General features: G+C 42.5%; 1 protein-coding gene across 1 annotated transcript in view; it reads right to left on the bottom strand.

Annotated features, from left to right (window-relative positions):
• The window catches only part of nesd (SHC binding and spindle associated nessun dorma), a 140081-nt gene that overhangs the window by 54861 nt on the left and 64029 nt on the right, over positions 1-21191 (bottom strand). The window contains exon 5 of the mRNA XM_076189292.1: positions 8010-8104. Coding sequence (XP_076045407.1) covers positions 8010-8104 — 95 coding nt within the window. The remainder of the gene's footprint in view (positions 1-8009; positions 8105-21191) is intronic.

Here is a 21191-nt window from a genome sequence, read left to right as displayed (position 1 = left end):
CCCTACCTTTTGTCCTTTTCCTTTTTCTCCATCTATCCTCCACTCTCAACTTACCTTCCACCAAAAAATTATCTGATATTCCCCCACTCTCTCCCCTTAGAACATGTACATCCTTAACTCTTTCTATTATACTCTTATCCACCACTACATAGTCCATTAATGCTCTATCTACCACCCTTCCATCCACGACCCTCTCCCATGTGTACTTATGCTTGACTTTCTTCTGAAACACTGTATTTGCCATCAGCAACTCTCTTTCTAGACAAATCTCCACCATCAACTCTCCACTACGAATCTTTCCTGGAACTCCACATTTCCCAACCACTCTGTCTATTGGTTCATTTCTTACCCTAGCATTAAGGTCTCCCAATACTACTACATACAATCCTCCCTAATCCCTCTATACATTCATCTAAATTAATCCAAAATGCCTCCCTTTCTTCTACACTCTTCTCACTACCAGGCTCATATGCACTTACATACCCACATCTCCTTTCCCAGATTTGCCTTCATCCACATCAACCTTGAAGAAACCTCCTTCCATGCACATTAAAAGACCCAAACCTTAGGGTACTGGTTGGAAAACTCCTAGACCCTCTTTTGACTTTACTATTTTTAGGAATGTCCCCTGTGGGGCTACAGGGAGAAGGATGCCTAGTCCTAATCCCCGTCCCATTTTTCTAGCCTCTTATGATCCGAGTGGGAATACTTGGTGGCAGCATTCTATCCCCCACCACAGGGTAGGCGAAACAAGGAAATGAATATTCAGAGAAATGGTACAGGACAGCAACAAGGGGTTGGGGGACAGCATAACGGAGGGACAGAACAGTATAATAGTGTCATCATTTCTCTGTGAGCAGTCCTTTATCACAGACAAAATGACTTATGGCTCTGGTCCATAGGGGCACCCCATATAGACCCTAAAGTAAGAACTGCATGCTACTTTCCCACAACAACATGCAGCCAATACCCCAGATGGGCAGAACAATATACTAAATCCAACACAATTTAGTTTTAGACAGGGAAAATCATGTGCACACAAATTTGATTTGTTTTTATTCAAGGTTAATAGATATAATGCAAGAAAGGGAAAGATGGGCAGACTGTGCTTTCCTGGACTTACATAAGGCATTTGACAAAGTACCACACAAAAAAACTATTAAGAAAACTCGAAACAACAGGTGTACATGGAAAATTACTGAAACGGATGGAAGATTTCTTGCATGGGAGAAAAATTAGAGTGGTGCTCAGAGATAAAAACTACTTGAGAAGAAATGATAAGTGGAGTCTCGCAGGGTTCAGTAATGGCTCCAATGTTTGCTATATATGTAAATGACATGGATGAAGGTGTAGAATGTTACATGAACTTCTTTGCAGACAACGCAAAACTACTAAAGAGAGTAGGTACGGAAAAAGACTGTGAATCGCTACAGAGAGACCTGGACAAAGTCTGGGAATGGAGTCAAAAGTAGGAAGTGAACTTCAACATTAAGAAATGTAGTATAATGAAATTTGGAAAAAGTAAACAAAGAATATCAGGACAATATAAAATTGGTGCAAAAGAAGTAAAGAAAGTTCTAAAAAGGACCTAGGAGTAATTATCACCAAAGACAAGTCCCCACACAAGCATATAAACAAAATAGTTGGAGAAACTTACAATTTACTAAGATCAATAAAGATGGCTATTAATTACTTGTACGAGGTAATAGTAAAAAATTACTAATCACACTGATAAGACCAAGATTGGAGTAAACTGGAACACTATGGACACTCAGTACAAAAAAGAATACAAGGAAAATAGAAAGAATCCAAAGAACAACGACAAAGATGGCACCAACACTTTCAAAATTGACATATGAGCGAAGATTGTCTAAAATGAACTACCAACCGTGGAACAAAGAATAGAAAGAGGCGATCTATTGGCCATTTACAGAATCATGAAAGGCATGGAAGTCCTTGACTTATTAAAGTGAGATAAAAGAAAAACAAGGGGTCATGAAAAGAAATTCAAAAAGGAGTTATTGAAGAGGTCTGAGGAGGGAGAGAGAGAGAGAGAGAGAAAGTGGTGGAACAAATTGGACAAAACAATAGTGTGTGCAAACACCATACAAGAATTTAAGAACTAGATGTGAGATACAAAGACAGGTCAATACAGCTCCCCTTCCCATATAATACAACTAGTAAATATAAAGTGACCCCATTTGGAATGAAAAATAGTGGAGTATCCTTTTAACACCATGTAAACTGGCTAGTCAAGTGATTGCCAAGTGTTAAAGTATACTTGGATGACACAGTTGTGTTCTCTGACACATGGAGTAATCACACGCACAGGTTAAGGGGTTTACTTGACAGACTAGAACAAGCCCAGCTTACTGTGAACCTAAAGAAGAGTGCCTTTGGGAGGAGCACCATTGACTATCTGGGACATCAGATTGGCCAGAATTGCATCATACCGTTAGAAGCCAGAGTAAAGGACACCATGGAATTCCAGGTCCCAAAGACAAAGTGAGGTATCAGAAGATTTATGGGCATACTTTGATCCTATCTGAGGTATCTGCTCCTTTAACCCACATGCTCTCTTATAATCATTTCAGGTGGGATGAAGGTGCTGATGCAGCCATTAAGGAAATGTAAAAAGCTTCTCTTGGATTGTCCTGTCTTGATAGCTCCAGATTATAATAAAACCAGTTACCTCTTTTGTGATGCCAGTCATGTAGAAGTGGGTGTTATGCTTGCTAAAGAAAAGGATGGTGTCGTGAGGGCCATCTCGTTCATGTCTCAGATCCTCAAGGATTACCAAAGGCAGTATTCTACCATTGAACAGGATGCCCTCAGCCTTGTATTAGCTTTGAAGAAATTCTAGATATTCCTGGACAAAAATCCCATCATCCTGAGTATTTATTTAGCTGTATTTACCAGTTTTATCTTTTGGGGGAGGAGAACAGGGGTGGAAAAGGAGCTGGGAGATAGGGTTGATGAAAGAGTATTAGGATGGTTTGGACACATGGAAAGAATGAGTGAAGAAAGACTAGTAAAATAGGTATGGAAGGCAGATGTGGAGGGAGTGAACATGAGGGGGCATCCTAGGATGAGGTGGATGGATGTGGTGAAGGGGGCTTTGGGGAAGAGGGGAATGTCTGTTGAGGAAGGACGGGAGAGGACAGAAGACAGAAGTGAATGGAGAATGGTTGTATATGGATAATGTTGTGATTGCATGAGGTGGAATGGGCGGGGGGATGGGGGGGTGAGGTAGTATGTGTGAGCAAAATTTGACGCAGCCCGAAAGGATTTCTCACCGTCTTCTCCTTTTATGCAATGAAGTGGCCTTGCTGTGGATGTGCTGTGTCGTGCAACACTGCTTCTGACCCAGGGCAGTGGACAAGGTGCAGGGATGACCCGTCATCCAGGAGGTGCTAAGATAAGAGGGAGGGTGGAGGGGTGTGGAGTGTATTTAGGGATGGAATGGGTGGAAATGATTTTATGCCTTTTCCTTTTTGGCTACCTCCCTTGTAAGGGGGAAAAAGCCTTGGTATATGTATGTATGTACGTATCTTTTGGGAAAGGGAGATGCTTGTGGTGTCCTGTCTCTGTATCTCACTATATCTAATTTGCTCTTAAATTCTTGTATTGTTTTTGCACACACTATTGTTTCATCTAGTATGTTCCATACATCCACCACACTGTGGGGAAAGGTGTTATTTTTCAGGTCTCTTCTATAACTGCCCTTTCTGAGTTTTTTTCCATGTCCTCTTGTGTTTCTCTTATCCCAATTCAGTAAGTCATCTCTATCAAGGGCTTCCACACCTCATAATTCTGTAAATGGTCAACAAGTCACCTCTTTCTCTTCTTTGTTCCAGCTCTACTTCGAGGTCAAAGTTGTCACTCACTCACTCTCTGAGAGTCTGTTTGTAGCAGTCAACCTTGTTCTTCAACTGTGGTGAGCTTTCTTTCAGGTACCACTCTACCTCCCACTTCTGGCAATCAAATCTCGCCCAGAAGTCTTCATCTTCAATCATGCAGGGTGCCGCCTTCTCATCAGGATTGAACTTCACCATGACACTGCCCTCCACGGTCCTCGTTGCCATTCCTATGTCCATTTCTGGCCTCAGACAGGTCCTCCCTCTCCCTTCTGTACTCAAACCACATATGACTCCAATTCTCACTTGTCCAGCAATAAATGTGACTTCTCCAAGCTGAGCAATTGCATCCATTCCTAACACCACGTAAATTCCCTCTATTACTGTTCTAATGACAAGCACTATTAGTTGTATCAGAATGCCCTCTGCCATCATATCAATTTCCTAGTCACCTTTGCACTTTGTCTCCCTTCCGCTGACTGATCAGGGCCATATCTCCCTCTCTGAATTCTTGAACCACATCAGTTGTTACAATCATGGTTGAACAGCCAGAATCTATTAATGCCCTTGCGCATCTTCCTCTCTGCCAGACATCCACAATCAGCATATGGCTGGACAGCATCCTTACATTTACCTGGTGGCTGCTTGCGTACCGGCTGCCCCTCACCCATTTCCCTGGTTGCAGTGTCAAGCCATATGTCCTGCCTGATTGCATTTGTAACAGATGAACTCTGCCTCTTTACAGTCCCTCGTGAAGTGACCTAGTTGCCGACACATGTAACAACAGACCCTAGGCAGCCCCTGTCATCCACTGTAGTGACCTCTGGACTCCTTTATTTTCTCTTCTCCACTGCTGCCAGGTTGGCATCTCGACCCAAGTGCTGGCAGCGGAAGCTCTCTTGTTATGGTTGCCAAAAGCCTATCCTTCTTTGTCCTCATGAGAAGCCTAGTGCGAGCTATCCATACTCGCTGTCATCGCACTATTTATTTCCTGTAGTCCAGCATATATGTGATCTGGAAAACCATTCACAAACACTATCCTCACCAGATGCTCTAAGCCTTCGCCGGTGAATGTAGATAGGCTAGCAAATCTCCTGATTTCGTTGGCAAAAACATCAACCTGTTCGCCTGTTCAGCTCCTCTTCCTCTCTTAATTTCTTTCCAAAACATCTTTTTATTACTTTCAAAATTTTCTGTCATACTCTTACCCCATTTCACATCTGCTCTCCTCTTTGCCGCCTTTACCTTGTGCTTTACTTTTCTTCTCTTTTCTTTGTACCTCTCATATGATTCCCTCATCTTATTTTGTAACCAATCTGTGAAAGCTCACTTCTTTTCTACAACCTTCTTTGCTTCATCATCCCACCACTCACTACCCTTCCTTCTACATCCTCCCATCCCCCTTGTTCCACACACCATCTTTGCACACCTTGTGACTCCCTCCTTGAACCATCCCCATTCCTCCTCCACTCCTAGTTCTGTGCTATCCTTCACTCCCTCCCACTCCTCTCTCAACTTCTTTTTATACTCCTTTTCTTTCTCATTTAAGCAGTTCACTCTAAGTACCTCCCTACCTTCTGTCCCTTTCCTCTTTCTCCATCTATTTTCCACTCTCAACTTACCTTCCACCAGAAAATTATCTGATATTCCCCCACTCTCTCCCATTTGAACATGTACATCCTTAACTCTTCCTACTATACCCGTGATTACCACTATACAGGTAAACGTCGACTTACGATGGCATTAGGTTTCGATAGAGCCATCGTAAGACGATTTCATCGTAAGTCAATCCCCAATTTGTGTATCACTGTTCCGTGGTCACTGTACCTAGCCTACCTGTATATTAACCACCAGAGATACTGAATATAGCCTATTAAACATGTACAGTAGTTTATTTAATTATTTTTATCCTTTTTACCATATTCAAACACTATATGTATTTTCAGTACGGAACTTAAATCTCGCGGGCAGCAGCCAATGCCAGCCGTACGACGTGACGTAATAATACTCGCATCATAAAATATAGTCACCGCTTATATCGATCGTTCTCTCTTTCACCCGCGAATTTTGAAAACCACAGAGAATGGGATTTAGGGCACATTTGAGAGAATGTAAAAACACAGGGGCGACTACAATAAATATAATCAAGACGCCGATATGGCAGCGTCGCGAATCCACTTGCTCCTCATGACGCCTACGTGTGCGGCACCGTATGGAAGGGGTTAAATTATCATATCGTCGTCGTCGTCATTGTAAAGTCGAACAATCGTAAGTCGCGGCCATTGTAAGTCGACGTTTACCTGTATAGTCCATTAATGCTCCATCTACCATCCTTCTATCCACCAACCTCTCCCTTGTGTACTTATGCTTGGCTTTCTTAAACACTGTATTTGCTATCATCAACTCTCTAGATACATTACCATCAACTCTCCACTACAATTTTTTCCTGAAACTCCACACTTTCCAACCACTCCATCTAATGGTTCATTTCCTACCCTAGCATTAAGGTCTCCCAATACCACTACATTGACATTTCTCCCTAATCCCTCTATACACTCATTTAAATCTATCCAAAAAGCCTCCTTTCCTTCTACACTCTTCTCACTACCAGGCTCATATGCACTTATAAAAACCCACATCTCCCTTCCCAGCTTCACCTTCATCAACATTAATCTTGAAGAAACCTCCTTCCACTCCACTACACGTTTACCTATCTCTTCACTTACTAGTATAGCCACCCTTCTCTCTCTCATCCTCTCTTCACTCCTGAGAACCTCCCAACTACACTCCCAAACTCACACTTGTCCCTCCCTTTCAACTTAGTTTCACTCAATGTCAACATCATCTTTCTTCTCGCAAACATACTGCCTGTATCTTCCCTTTTACTCTCATCTGTACTGGTTGGAAAACTCCTAGACCCTCCTATGCCTTTACATTTTTTAGGAATGTCCCCTTTGGGGCTACAGGGAGAAGGATGCCTAATCCTATCTCTATCCCGTCTTTTGTCGCCTTGTATGACTCAAGTGGGAAAACTTGGTGGCAGTATTCTTTTCCCCCACCATAGGGTTAGGCAAAAAAAAGGAAATGAATGTTCAGAGAAATGGTACAAGACAGTAACAAGGGGTGGGGGTGGGGGGCAGCATAACAGAGGGACAGTCACAGTATAATAAAGTATCATCATTTCTCTATGAACAGAGATTTCCTCTATCACAGACAAAATTATATGTGGTTGGTCTTTAGGGGTGCCCCATATAGACCCTAAAGTATCAGGTGCATGCTACTTAACCACAATAATATGCAACCAATACTTCAGACAGGAACAGGTAACAACTCCAATAAAATATTTACTAAGAAATCAAAATCCTTCCAATAGAACACCACAAGAAAATTATAAACATACAGTTTCATGCATTAGTCTTCAAACTCTTCCACCCCTCTCACCATAACATAAAAACACTGCCAACTAAACACAATATAAAACAACCCCAGTAATGCTCTACTCAAACATCTACAATTTACTTCCAGTACCATCCATGTCCATACAAAACCATAAACACGATCAAGAGATTGCAAAACAAGCACTCTACAATATTTCTGAATTCTATACTTCACCAAGCTCTCTCAAACATCACCTTAACTGAGAAATGATGAGAACTAGTGGCATACCTGGATTCAGATCACTACCCTCCATTAAAACAGTAATGACAGGTGGACCAACAACATACTCCAGCTACCCTAGATGCAACCACCAAAAGAAGACACAGAGCACCTCATTCTACACTGCTCTGCTCTCACTATATCCTGACAGCATCATGAAATTTCTTCTCTGGATGATTTATGGATCAAACCAGTGGCCATGACCAGTTACAGGTCTTCTACAAGAGAGATCTGGAGCACTGGGTTGACTGAGTTAGACACGGAATAAACTGGGCTACCAGGCACATCCGACTGACTTAATCCCCTACCCCCCTACCACTACCACCCCAACATATCAGCTGTTACCTGCTGAGTTGGAGAGACAAGACTGCCTTTGTTGGAGTTTGGGTATTTTAAATTGTAAGTTCTGAATGAAATCCGGAACTGACTCTTAAGGTTTTGAACCATGTACCTCTGGTTTCTCAGATTTAACCAAAAATACTGTAATTACTTTACCTAAGTTGCCCAACCAATTCAGCTGTTGTTTCCATGTCCAGTACATGGTTCTCCTGCTCTGCAAGGGGATACAACTGGGTAAGTGGGACGGAGACCTGAAAAAGTGTTCACACAAATTAATATCACTTTGAAAAATAATGATTAATCAATCACTGGGGGCACATACTGTAACAGTAGTCACCAAAAAACTATTAGCAGCAGCAAATCCAATGCATTAGACTATGTAATAACTTTAAATGTATTCTTGTGCAATTACACTGTATATTTACCTACTCCACTTCCTGAGATATGGAGGAGGAAAGAGAAGGGAAAAGGGAACCAGTGAGTGGAAACGATCTAAGATAAATATTAAAGCATATACACACATATACATATACCAAAGGCTTTTTCCCCCTTATAAGGGAGGTAGCCAAAAAACAAAGGCATAAAAAAAACATTCCCACCCATTCCATCCCTAATACACTCCCCTCCCCTCCACCCTCCCTCTTATCTTGGCACCTCCTGGATGACAGGTCATCCCTGCATCTTGTCCACTGCCCTGGGTCAGAAGTAGTGTCGCAAGACACAGCACATCCACAGCAAGGCCGCTTCATTAAATCGGTGACCTGCCCTCTCCGTCCCCCCATGCAGAAAAGGAGTAGACAGGGAGAAATCCCTTTGGGCTGCGTCAAATTGTTTTCACACATACTACCTCACCCCCCATCCCCTACCCATTCCACCTCATGCATCACAACACCATCCATATACAGTAAAAGCCCTCGTATCCAGCCTTCTTGTATCCGGCACTTCAAATAACCAGCATTTTTTCACGAAATTTGAAAAATTATGATATAGACGAAAAAAAAAAAAAAAAATCTAAATTTCCCACGCGTGATTGTAGTTGCTCTTGCCGCCACTAGGGCTTCTCAGTCCCATTCACTTCTCCTGCCACGTGTTAGCCACCTCCGTGCACATGTTAGCCAATTCTATTTTATCATGCCCAAGGTTGAGAAGAGGAAATGTGTGGTGCTTTCACTTAAGCAAAAGGTAGACATATGCAGAAGATTCGAGAAAAGCAAAAATAGAAAAAGACTAACAGTAGAATACGGCATTGGGTCGTCTACCATTTACGATATCAAGGCCCAATTCAAGAAGCTAAGAGAGTTTGCGAAGTTGAGTGACACACCTGAAGCTACAGAAAACTGCCACATTCTACAACATAAACATGTGGAAATGCTGGACAAAGTGTTGTACGAGTGATTTTGTCCTAAAATGTCTGAAGGTGCAGCTATATCAGGCCCAATTCAAGAAGCTAAGAGAGTTTGCGAAGTTGAGTGACACACCTGAAGCTACAGAAAATTGCCACATTCTACAACATAAACGTGTGGAAATGCTAGACAAAGTGTTGTACGAGTGGTTTTGTCTTAAAATGTCTGAAGGTGCAGCTATATCAGGCCCAATGCTGCAAGAAAAAGCCAAAGATTTTCCTGAAAAGATGTCAATTGGAGAATCGTGCCAGTTCTCAGATGGATGGCTTCAAAGATTCAAGAATCGCCATGGAATAGGTCGTCTTGATGTGTTTGGGGAAGCAAAACCTGCTGATTTACCTTTTGCAAAGGAGTTTATAGACAGGTGTGTTAATTAACCTATGCCTTCATGGTAAAGATTCGCATCTCATATCTCAATTTTTCTCTTGCATACACAGATGCGTAGCGCATTTATATATATTTATTTTTTAACTTTTTTTCCCTCCTTTCTGTCATAGGTTTGCAAAATTGGTTGCCGAGGATGATCTGAAACCAGAACAGATCTACAACGCTGACGAGACCGTCCTCTTCTACCGCTGTCTACCGACATCTACACTAGCCAGTGAAGCAGAGGAAACCACCAAAAGATTCAAACAAAGCAAGGATAGACTGACGGTGTTACTGTGTACAAACATAGCAGGGACCCGTAAAGTCAAATTGTGTCGTTGGAAAATACCGGAAGCCACGTTGTTTTAAAAATCTAACATACTTGCCAGTGGATTATCGCCCACAAAATAATGCATGGATGGACTCAGAAACATTCATGAATTGTCTCAAGCATGTGTTTGTCCCACCAGTGAGAGAAAATTTGAAAAAGAAAAGACTTCTAGAGGACAGCAAATTTATTCTCCTACTCGACAACAGTAAAGCACATCCATCAGCTGAGGAACTCAGCAATGGAAACATTTCTGTTGTGTATTTACTGCTGAACATAATGAGTGTGATCCAGCCCATGGATCAAGGAGTGATTCAAAACTTTAAAATGAATTATCGGAAAAGTTTTATGTGTAAACTAGTTTATTTTGAGGACGGTAGCATTTCTGAATTCCAACGTGGGTTTAATGTTAAAGACACTATTTTTATGGCTTTGCTAGTTTAGGAGGATGAAAAGCATTGGAGAAAATTATATCTGAAAATAATGTTTGAAGATCAGGAAGGGGCTGAGGATTTTGAGGGTTTCCATCGGCAAGAAAGAAGTCGGTGGTGAAAGAATTGAAAGAGATGGGTTGTTGCACTAAACTTTGCATTAGTGATGAAGCGATACAAGCGTGGATGGATATGGACAGTGACCAAGCAGTAACATTCTCACTTAGTGATGATGAAATCTTACAATCAGTTCCCAATAAAAGAACGACAGAGGCAGATAGTGAAGAAGACGATCCTGAGCTGAATGTATCGTGGAAGGATGCAGCGAAGGGTTAGCAGTGTTTGTGAAATTTGCAGAACAGTGCACAGAGGGAAAAATTCTAAGCAGAGACATCAAAGATTTTATGAAAGTTGGTACAAAAAGTTTAGTGAAAGAAAACTCGAGTGTAGAGGTGAATGCACTCTCTCAGTCACCAACACTGAACGTGACCATTCACAATTTTGTAGTACAATTATCAGATGACGAATTAGACAACTGATGATGCTGTGATGATTATAACTGATGTATATTGATTGGATTTACTCTATACTGATTGAATTTACAATATATAAATATGTGGATGTGTTTATTATTAAAGTGAATTAAGATCTATTAATAAGTAAATGAACAATATAAATAAATGTATTTTTAAATATCCCTTCCCGTAACCGGCATTTTCATGTATCCGGTACATCTTCGGTCCCATTGGTGCCGGATAAAAGGGCTTTTACTGTACGACCATTTTCCATTCACTCCTGTCTTCTGTCCTCTCCCATCCTTCCTCAACAGACATTCCCCTCTTCCCCAAAGCCCCTTTTACCCCATCCATCCATCTCATCCTAGGTCGCCCCTCATGTTCACTCCCTCCACATCTGCCTTCCATACCTCTTTTACTAGTCTTTCTTCACTCATTCTTTCCATATGTCCAAACCATCCTAATATACTTTCATCCACCCTATCTCCCAACTCCCTATCCATCCCCGTTCTCCTCCTCACCTCCTCATTTCTCACTCTATCCAGCCTAGTAACCCCTATCATACTTCTTGGACATCTCATCTCAAACACATTCAAACTCCTCCTTTCTTATATTCCATGTTTCTGCCCCATACAGTGCTGTCGGCACAATCACTCCTTCATACAATCTCCTCTTAGCATCCATTCCCAAATGTCTATTTCTCATTACACTTTTTAATCCACCAAGACATTTACTCGCTTCTCTCAATCTATATTCTACCTCCACATCCACCCCTCCCTTCCCAGCTACATTCGCATCCAAGTATCTAAAACTATCCACTTCCTCCAGTCTCTCTCCCTTAATGTTCACTTCCAGTCTGCTGCCACTTTCACCCCTTGTACATCTCATCACTTTACTTTTACATACATACATATACCAAGTATTTTCCCCATTACAAGGGAGGTAGCCAAAAAGAAAAAGACAAAACTATTCCCACCCATTCACTCCCTAAATACACTCCACCCCCCTCCACCCTCCCTCTTAGCACCTCCTGTATGACAGGTCATCCCTGCACCTTGTCCACTGCCCTGGGTCAGAGGCAGTGGTGCAAGACATAGCACATCCACAGCAAGGCCGCTTCATTAAGTCGGCGACCCCCCCCTCTTCATCCCCCCGTCCTTACATTTACCCACATTTATCTTCAATTTCCATCTTTCACACACTCTCCCAAACTCTGTTACCAACTTCCTCAATCCCTCCTCTGATCCTGCCACAAGCGCAGTGTTGTCTACAAACAACAGCTGGCTCACCTCCCACTTTTCTCCATTTTCTTTAACCATCTCCAATCCCTGACCCACCATCCTTGCATTTACCTCTTGCATCACCCCATCCATGTATAAGTTGAACAGCCAGGGCAACATAACACATCTCTGACAAAGTCCCACCTTTACCTCAAACCACTCACTCTCTCCATTTCTAATCCAGACACACATTCTACTACTCTCATAAAAACTCTTGACAGCTCCTAAAAGCTTTCCTCCTATCCCATATATCTGCAAAACCTCCCACAGTGCCTTCCTGTCTCCCCTGTCAATAGCCTTTTCCAGATCCATAAAAGCCAAAAAACATCCTTACCTTTTCTTATAGCTTTCTCACATATCTGTCTTACCATAAAAATCTGATCTACACAACCTCTACACTGTTCCTCACCAATTACTCCCTCTGTTCCTCTCCTAATCCTCTCAATCAAGATCCTCACATAAGCCTTCCCAACTACACTTAACCCCTTCCATACGGTGACGCCTATGTAGGCGTCATGAGGAGCAAGTGGGTATGCGAGGCTGCCATATCGGTGTCTTAATTATATTCATTGTAGTTGTACCTGCGTGACCCCCATACTCTGTAAACTGGCTTCATCATATTTACTATGGTTATCAAAATTCACGGGTGAAAGAGAGAATGATCGATACAGCGGTAACTTTATTTTTTATAATGCGAGTATTATGATGCAACATCGTACGTCTGGCAGCTAATGCTGCCCACGAGATTTTGGCCCGGCATGAAGTGGTTCTGAGCACCTCAGATAAGAGGGAGGGTGGAGGGGCGTGGAGTGTATTCAGGGATGGAATGGGTGGGAATGATTTTATGCCTTTCCCTTTTTGGCTACCTCCCTTGTAAGGGGGAAAAAGTCTTGGTATATGTAATAATAATAATAATAATAATAGAAGGTTTATTTCAATCGCAGTAGTACACTGACATTAATACATTGCAAAAGCTGATTAAGAATATAGGACTTAGAGTATATACACTGTACAGGTTCACATAGAGTTGATAATGTGCACAATGGATGGGATGGCACTGTTTTTGTAGCGTTCAGTCCTTGTATGTATGTATGTATGTATGAAGTGGTTAACAAGCTAATCCCTCTGATACTACTACTCAAACTTTTTCCCCCTTTCCCTTGTAAAGTGGAACTATACAGGTACTCCTCCAGTCCTCCGGTACTCTACCCTCTCTCAAACAAACATTAAATAACCTCACCAACCAGTTCACCATCACTGTACCTCCTTTTTTTTTTTTTTTTTTTTTAGAAATTCTGCATGGCATCCATCCAGACCAGGTGCCTCACCTACTCTTATCATCTTAACAGCTACCTTCACTTCATCCTTCCTTGTTTCTCCTCCATTTTCCTCACTCATCATGGTCATTTTCTTAGCACTTCCCACTGCAACTATCTTTTCCTCCCTATCCTCCTTCACATTTAGCAACTCCCTAAAATATTCTGCCCATCTTCCCCTTACTGCCTTCTCTTCCATTATCATCTCTCCATCTGCACCTTTTACCTTTTCTTCTCTACTTGATTCGCCTCCTCTTCTTCTCTTAATTTCTTTCCAAAACATCTTTTTATTACTTTCAAAATTTTCTGTCATACTCTTACCCCATTTCACAGCTGCTCTCCTCTTTGCTTCCTTTATCTTGTGCTTTACTTCTCTTCTCTTTTCTTTGTACCTTTCATATGACTCCCTTGTCCTATTTTGTAACCAATCTGTTAAAGTTCGCTTCTTCTCCTCTACAACCTTCTTTGTTTCCTCATCCCACCACTCACTACCCTTCCTTCTATTTCCTCCCATCCTTCTTGTTCCACACACTGTCTTTACACATCTTGTGACTCCCTCCTTGAACCATCCCCATTCATCCTCCACTCCTAGTTCTACTCTATCCTTCATTCCCTCCCACTCCTCTCTCAGCTTCTTCTTGTACTCCTTCTCCTTTTCCTTCTCATTTAAGCAGTTCACTCTAAGCACCTCCCTACCTTTTGTCCCTTTCCTCTTTCTCCATCTATCCTCCACTCTCAACTTACCTTCCACCAGAAAATTATTTGATATTCCCCCAATCTCTTCCCTTAGAACATGTACATCCTTAACTCTTCCTATTATTGTCCTATCTACCACTACATAGTCCATTAACGCTATATCTACTACGCTTTCATCCACCACCCTCTCCCATGTGTACTTATGCTTGACTTTCTTCCTAAACACTGTACTTGCTATCATTAACTCTCTTTCTAGACACATCTCCACCATTAACTCTCCACTATGATTCTTTCCTGGAACTCCACATTTCCCAACCACTCCATCTATTGGTTCATTTCCTACCCTAGCATTAAGGTCTCCCAAAACTACTAAACTGATGTTCCTCCCTAATCCCTCTACATACTCGTTTAAGACTATCCAAAACATCTCCCTTCTACACTCTTCTCACTACCAGGCCTATATGCACTTACAAAAACCCACATCTCCTTTCCCAGTTTCACCTTCATCCACATTAATCTTGAAGAAACCTCCTTCCACTCCACTACACGTTTACCTATCTCTTCACTTGCTAGTATAGCCACCCCTTCTCTCCCTATCTTCATTCCTGAGAACCTCCCAACTACACTCCCAAACTCACACTTGCCCTTCCTTCTCAACTTAGTTTCACTTAAAGCCAACACATCCATTTTTCTTCTCACATACTACCTATCTCTTCCCTTTTACTCTCATCTGTTCCACATCCACACACATTAAAAGACCCAAACCTTAGGGTACTGGTTGGAAAACTCCTAGACCCTCCTATGCCTTTACTTTTTTTTAAGGATTGTTCCCTGTGGGGATACAGGGAGAAGGATGCCTAGTCCCAATCCCTATCCTGTTTTTCTCGCCTCCTATGATCCAAGTGGGAATACTTGGTGGCAGCATTCTATCCCCCTCCACAGAGTAGGCAAAACAAAGAAATGAATATTCAGAGAAATGGTACAGGACAGCAACAAGGGGTTGATGGACAGCATAACGGAGGGACAGTAGCAGTATATTAAAAGTGTCTGTTTCTCTGTGAGCAGAGTCCTTCTCTATCACAGACAAAATGATGTGTGGCTTGGTCCATAGGGGCACCCCATATAGACCCTAAAGTATCAACTGCATGCTACTTTGCCACAACAACATGCAGCCAATACCCCAAACTTGATTTTATTCAGTTTAATGTCATGAACTTCCCCTCTCGGAGAGGACTAGGACAGTGCCACTTGATGGAGTACATTTTGAAGGAGGGAATTTAAAGTAGTATGCCCTTACTACAGACTCACTTTCTGCCAATGCAGGACTCAATCCACCTCCACTCTGACCCCATGCCCAAGTAGTAACTCTAAAAAAAATTCAGCCAACAAGCATCCCTATCAATTTATCAAAGGCTATTTTCACCCTTATAGGAGAGGTAGCCAGGTCAAAAGGAACTACTCCCACTCATTCCACTCCCATCCAATATCCTTCCCTCCCTCTCATCCTAGTTCCTCATGGATGAAGGGTCATCCCTGTCTCACACCTACTGCCTTGGGTCTGAAGTAATGCAGCAAGACACAGTACATCCATAGCAAGGCCACTTTACTTAATCGGTGACCCCTCTCCATTCCCTAATAAAGAAAAAGAAAAGACGGAGAAATCCCTTTGAGCTACATCAAAATATCATTCACAAATAACCACTCCCCATCTCCTGCCCCCTCCTTTCCTTGCATCACAGTATCATCTATACACAGTCATTTTTCATTAACTCCTATCTCCTGTGTACCGTATTTTCCGGCTTAAAATGCGCATCGGGTTATAATGCGCACCCATGCACTTCGTTATCTCAGTACACAGATAGCGCGCACCGACGTATAACGCGCATGCCCGATCGCATTTGTCTATAACGCAGTTTTACCTCGGTATTTATATCATGTGAACGAGGTTACATGGAGAAGTATTTTTCATTGGCTAGAGCCACCGATGGGAAATCTGTTGATTTGTCACTAAATTAAGTGTCTAAATAGGCATCAATCAGGACACAACTAAGAAAAAGTCGGAACTACATGTACCGGTATTACTTTGTAGCTTAAATAGTTTGTAGGAAATATGATCTAAAAAAGTGTATTGAAAGTAAAATATACAGAAAAATTTCGGGATTTTTACAGAAAATGTTCATTTTATATCTTGAGGAAATAATTCGTCTTTACCATTTTTTATTTAATACTGAAACAAACTACAGACTGTTTCGTTTTAGCTTTGAACCTGCAATGACAGTGGTAAAATAGGACAGTCTCTCATCGAGGTGACGTTTAGTTAATATAACTCCCGAAAGAGGGTGTTGTAGTCAGGTGTTTGACACGAGTTTATGAACGGCCGCAACGGAATTTGTACCATACCTAAAGTGAAGCAACAAAGCCAACATAAAAATTCAAACTAGGATGCTGTGAACATGGGCAAATATCATGAATATTGATCATGTTTCATGGTGTTTAGGCCTATTTAAACATGAAATATAAGATTCGATAGATACCTACCTATACCAAATATTTATATACGGTAGCCCATGCTGGCGTATTCTTTCATGTCACCATGGCTGTTCTTGTTCTCACAGAACGTCACGGAGAAGTGTGCCTCCTGACTTTGTGACGGCCAACATCGTCATGTTGTTGTGAAAAAAATTACACACACGGCCGCAGAATTTTTTATCGTAGGCCGTAGATAATGCGCACCACCGGATAACGCGCACCCCCCCATTTTTAGGCCCTTCCAACGGAAAAAAGTCGCGCACTATACGCCGGAAAATACGGTAAATGTCTGCTGTCTACTCAACTCACCAGCTCACGCATGACTGTCCGCTGGCCATGCCACGCAGCCACACATAACTTCGTGACATCACGGCCAACACACAAGCCGGCAACCCAGCTCATACATGCAATGATACACACTAACACTCGTCCTGTTTTATTCTTTCTTGTGTACTTCATCTTGAATATGTGACAATGAAGTGATGATGCAGGTACATACCATATGGGTACATACACATTCCCCATAAACCCAAATGATCCACATACAAATATGTGAAGATACATGTACACGTCAATGCTGTTAACACCCTAATCCTGGCTGACTGCAGCACAAAGTCACTCAGTTGACACCCCTTCTTTGTGAGGCAATGAGCAAGTTGTCGTGATGTTTCCACCCAGGTCACCTCTGTGATTTCTCCATGTTCCAGCATATCCCGCAATACTGCAAGGTCAATCCTCAACCTCTTATCCTCCACACTTCTGCATGAGTAAAGAGCATCCACCAGGCTCTTGTTGTCGACAAAACACCGAATCTTGAGAGCTGAACACCCAGAAATTTCAGAAAGGATCCTCACCAAATATACTGAAGACTCAGCACACTCTAAAAGTGCCATGGCTTCAGCTGAGAGTGTGGACTCAACGACTCTTCTAATTTTTCTTGTCTGCCAGAAAATGGGACATCTCTTCTAATTGCCATCTCGTAGAAATATCACAAAGCCACCCTGTGACCCACTGTCCATCAAATTTGTGAATGAAGCATCCGAAAAGCACTCAAGGTAACAGTCTTCAACCTTCTCCATCTTAGGCACGAACAACCTTATGTTATCCGTTTTCACTATGCTAATCACTTTGTTGAGTCGTAGTAGGTCCACTACAATAGCCTTGCAACATGCAATGCTCAGTTCACACACATCAAATGCTATATCAGGCCAGGTATGTGTGGCAATCCAATTCAATTGTCCCATGATAGCCCTGTACTCCGATTGTTCCGATTCTGACATAGGCTCGCTGTCTGATTATTGTCACGGGTGTCAAGGTCAATGCACACTGCCACTGGTCTAATGTTATCTTGGTGTGGAATGACATTCAAACCTACATATTTGAAGGCCTTGGACTCTGAGCTGCCAATCAGAAATACCTGGGTCAATCAATCAATTACTTGCTTCTTAAAATCCTGTGTCCCTGCCCAAAGGAAATCATCAACGTGGACACATATAATGCCTGTGACCTCACCATTACATATCTAGGAAAATAATTCTGGATCCAGTGATGACACCACCAATCCGAGGCTCAACAATTGACTCCTTACTCGCAGATACCAATGTCTACCAGCATCACACAGGCCGTAAACAGTTTTCTTCAATCTCCATAAACTGCCATCAGCAAATTCCTGTGGAGGCTGCAAGTGTTCCACCCTCTCAATACACCCTGCAAATAGGCAGCCTTCACATCTAAAGTCTGACATACCCAGCCGTTTGTCACAGCGAGTGCCAGAGTCAACCACACCACTTCTTTGGAGCATGTAGGAGAATCCTTCTGAAGTTCGCATGTGTCCTCTTCAAAACCTCTTGCGACCAAACGAGCCTTAACCACTGATTGTCCTTCTTTATATTTTTCCTTCACAACCCACCGGACAGACAATGCCTTCTGACTTACATCATCCACTCGCTCATACACATCATGATCCTACCAATTCTTGATTTCTTTGTTCTTGACAGCCAAAACCTCTTCCGAAGTGAACATAACCATTATCTCCACATCATCGGCAATGATCTCCCATTCACTGAAGTCCTTATTGAGATCTGCCTAAGATATACTTCCATCTGAGTCCCACTTGAAGTTATAACAGTTCTGTTATTTGCCAGTGGCTTTTCCCGCATGGCTCACCACTCGTCCGGCCATCAACTCACCACTTTCGGAATGTACACCTTGTATCCACTGACCAACCAAAAGTCTTGCAGGTTGGTTTGGAGCAACTATCTCACCAACCTGAATTATCACTCACTTCACAATTGTCTGACTCACCATCATTTTCCAATTCAACATCTTGCATCTTGCCACCACTTTCCGATTCTGATTCTACATCTTGTAGACACTCTCCCGGTGTTGGTTCAGATTCCTCTCATGCATCTTCAGATTCATGGGGAGCTTCACTTATAGGACTCTGGTGTGGAAGAGCCAGCCTACACTCATGAACACATACATAGACTCCTCCATGCCTCACTAAAATTTGTTTCCCATCTCTGCCTATCACAATGCCAGGGCCATGCCACCTAAGGCTGTCATTCCTTTTGTAGAAGACCTCATCACCATTTTGGACATCAAGTTGGTCGTTTGAACCTATGTTGTGTCGTAAAGCCCTAGCTAGACCTTCTCCTGCTTCGGACTTCATATATTCCTGTCTTGCTAAATGTAGGGCATTCAAGTTAGTTCTCACAATGTTTGACGCTGAAGTAGGTTCCAATGCTGGAAGGTCATTATCATAAACATTGGGTAGACCAGAGTTGAATCCAGAATCTAGCTGATTGGGGGAGAAACCAGTGTGGTTAGAAAGAGCATTTCTTGCCGATACTGCCCAAGCCAAAGCAATCTCTGAGCCGCATTCACCATCAGCCATGATTTTACCCACTATGTTGCCAATCGCTGCATTTTGTCTTTCACATACTCCATTACTCCAGGGACTTTCTGCTGATGTTGCTTTTATCTTGATATTGAATGCTTTCCCTAATGCTCTCATATCTTCAGTATTGAATTCACAGCCATTGTCAGTGAGAATTTTTCCAGGTGCTCCAAATAAAACAATCCATACGTACATACATATACCAAGGCTTTTTCCCCCTTACAAGGGAGGAAGCCAAAAAGGAAAAGGCATATAATCATTCCCACCCATTCCATCCCTAAATACACTCCACACCCCTCCACCCTCCCTCTTATCTTAGCACCTCCTGGATGACGGGTCATCCCTGCACCTTGTCCACTGCCCTGGGTCAGAAACAGTGTCGCAAGACACAGCACATCCACGGCAAGGCCGCTTCATTAAATCGGCGACCACCCCTCTCCGTCCCCCCCATTGCATAAAAGGAGAAGACGAGGAGAAATCCCTTCGGGCTGCGTCAAATTTTGCTCACACTTAATACCTTACCCCCCATTACACGGCCCATTCCACCTCATGCATCACAACATCATCCATATACTGTACAACCATTCTCCATTCACCCCTGTCTTCTGTCCTCTCCTGTCCTTCCTCAACAGACATTCCCCACTTCCCCAAAGCCCCCTTCACCACATCCATCCATCTCATCCTAGGACGTCCCCTCATGTTCACTCCCTCCACATCTGCCTTCCATACCTCTTTTACTAGTCTTTCTTCACTCATTCTTTCCATGTGTCCAAACCATCCTAATACTCTTTCATCAACCCTATCTCCCAACTCCCTTTCCACTCCTGTTCTCCTCCTCATTTCTCACTCTATCTAGCCTAGTAACCCCCATCATATTTCTCAGACACCTCATCTGAAACACATTCAAACTCCTTCTCTCTTCCTCTCTTATGTTCCATGTTTGTGCCCCATACAGTGCTGTTGGCACAATCACTCCTTCATACAGTCTCCTCTTAGCATCCATTCCCAAATGTCTATTCCTCATTACACTCTTTAATCCACCAAGGCATTTACTCGCTTCTCTCAATCTACATTCTACCTCCACCTTCACTCCACTTTTTCCTGCCACATTTGCACCCAAGTATCTAAAACTATCCACTTACTCCAGTCGCTCTCCCTTAATGCTCATTTCCAGTCTACTGCCACTTTCACCTCTTGTACATCTCATCACCTTACTTTTACCCACATTTATCTTTAGCTTTCTTCTATCACATACTCTCCCAAACTCTGTTACCAACTTCCTTAATCCCTCCTCTGATCCTGCCACAAGCGCAGTGTTGTCGGCAAACAACAGCTGGCTCACCTCCCACTTTTCTCCATTTTCTTTAACCATCTCCAGTCCCTGACCCACTACTCTTGCATTTACCTCTCGCACTACCCCATCCATGTATAAGTTGAACAGCCAGGGTGACATAACGCATCCTTGACGAAGTCCCACCTTGAACCACTTATTCTCTCCATTTCTAATCCTGACACAAGCTCTACTACTCTCATAAAAACTCTTGACAGCTACTACAAGCTTTCCTCCTATCCCGT

Source organism: Oratosquilla oratoria, chromosome 8 (assembly GCF_046742065.1).
Source record: "Oratosquilla oratoria isolate Oo_2021 chromosome 8, ASM4674206v1, whole genome shotgun sequence".
NCBI lineage: Eukaryota > Metazoa > Arthropoda > Malacostraca > Stomatopoda > Squillidae > Oratosquilla > Oratosquilla oratoria.
Note: the sequence above shows the minus strand (reverse complement) of the source record. Positions and strands in the feature narration are given on the sequence as shown.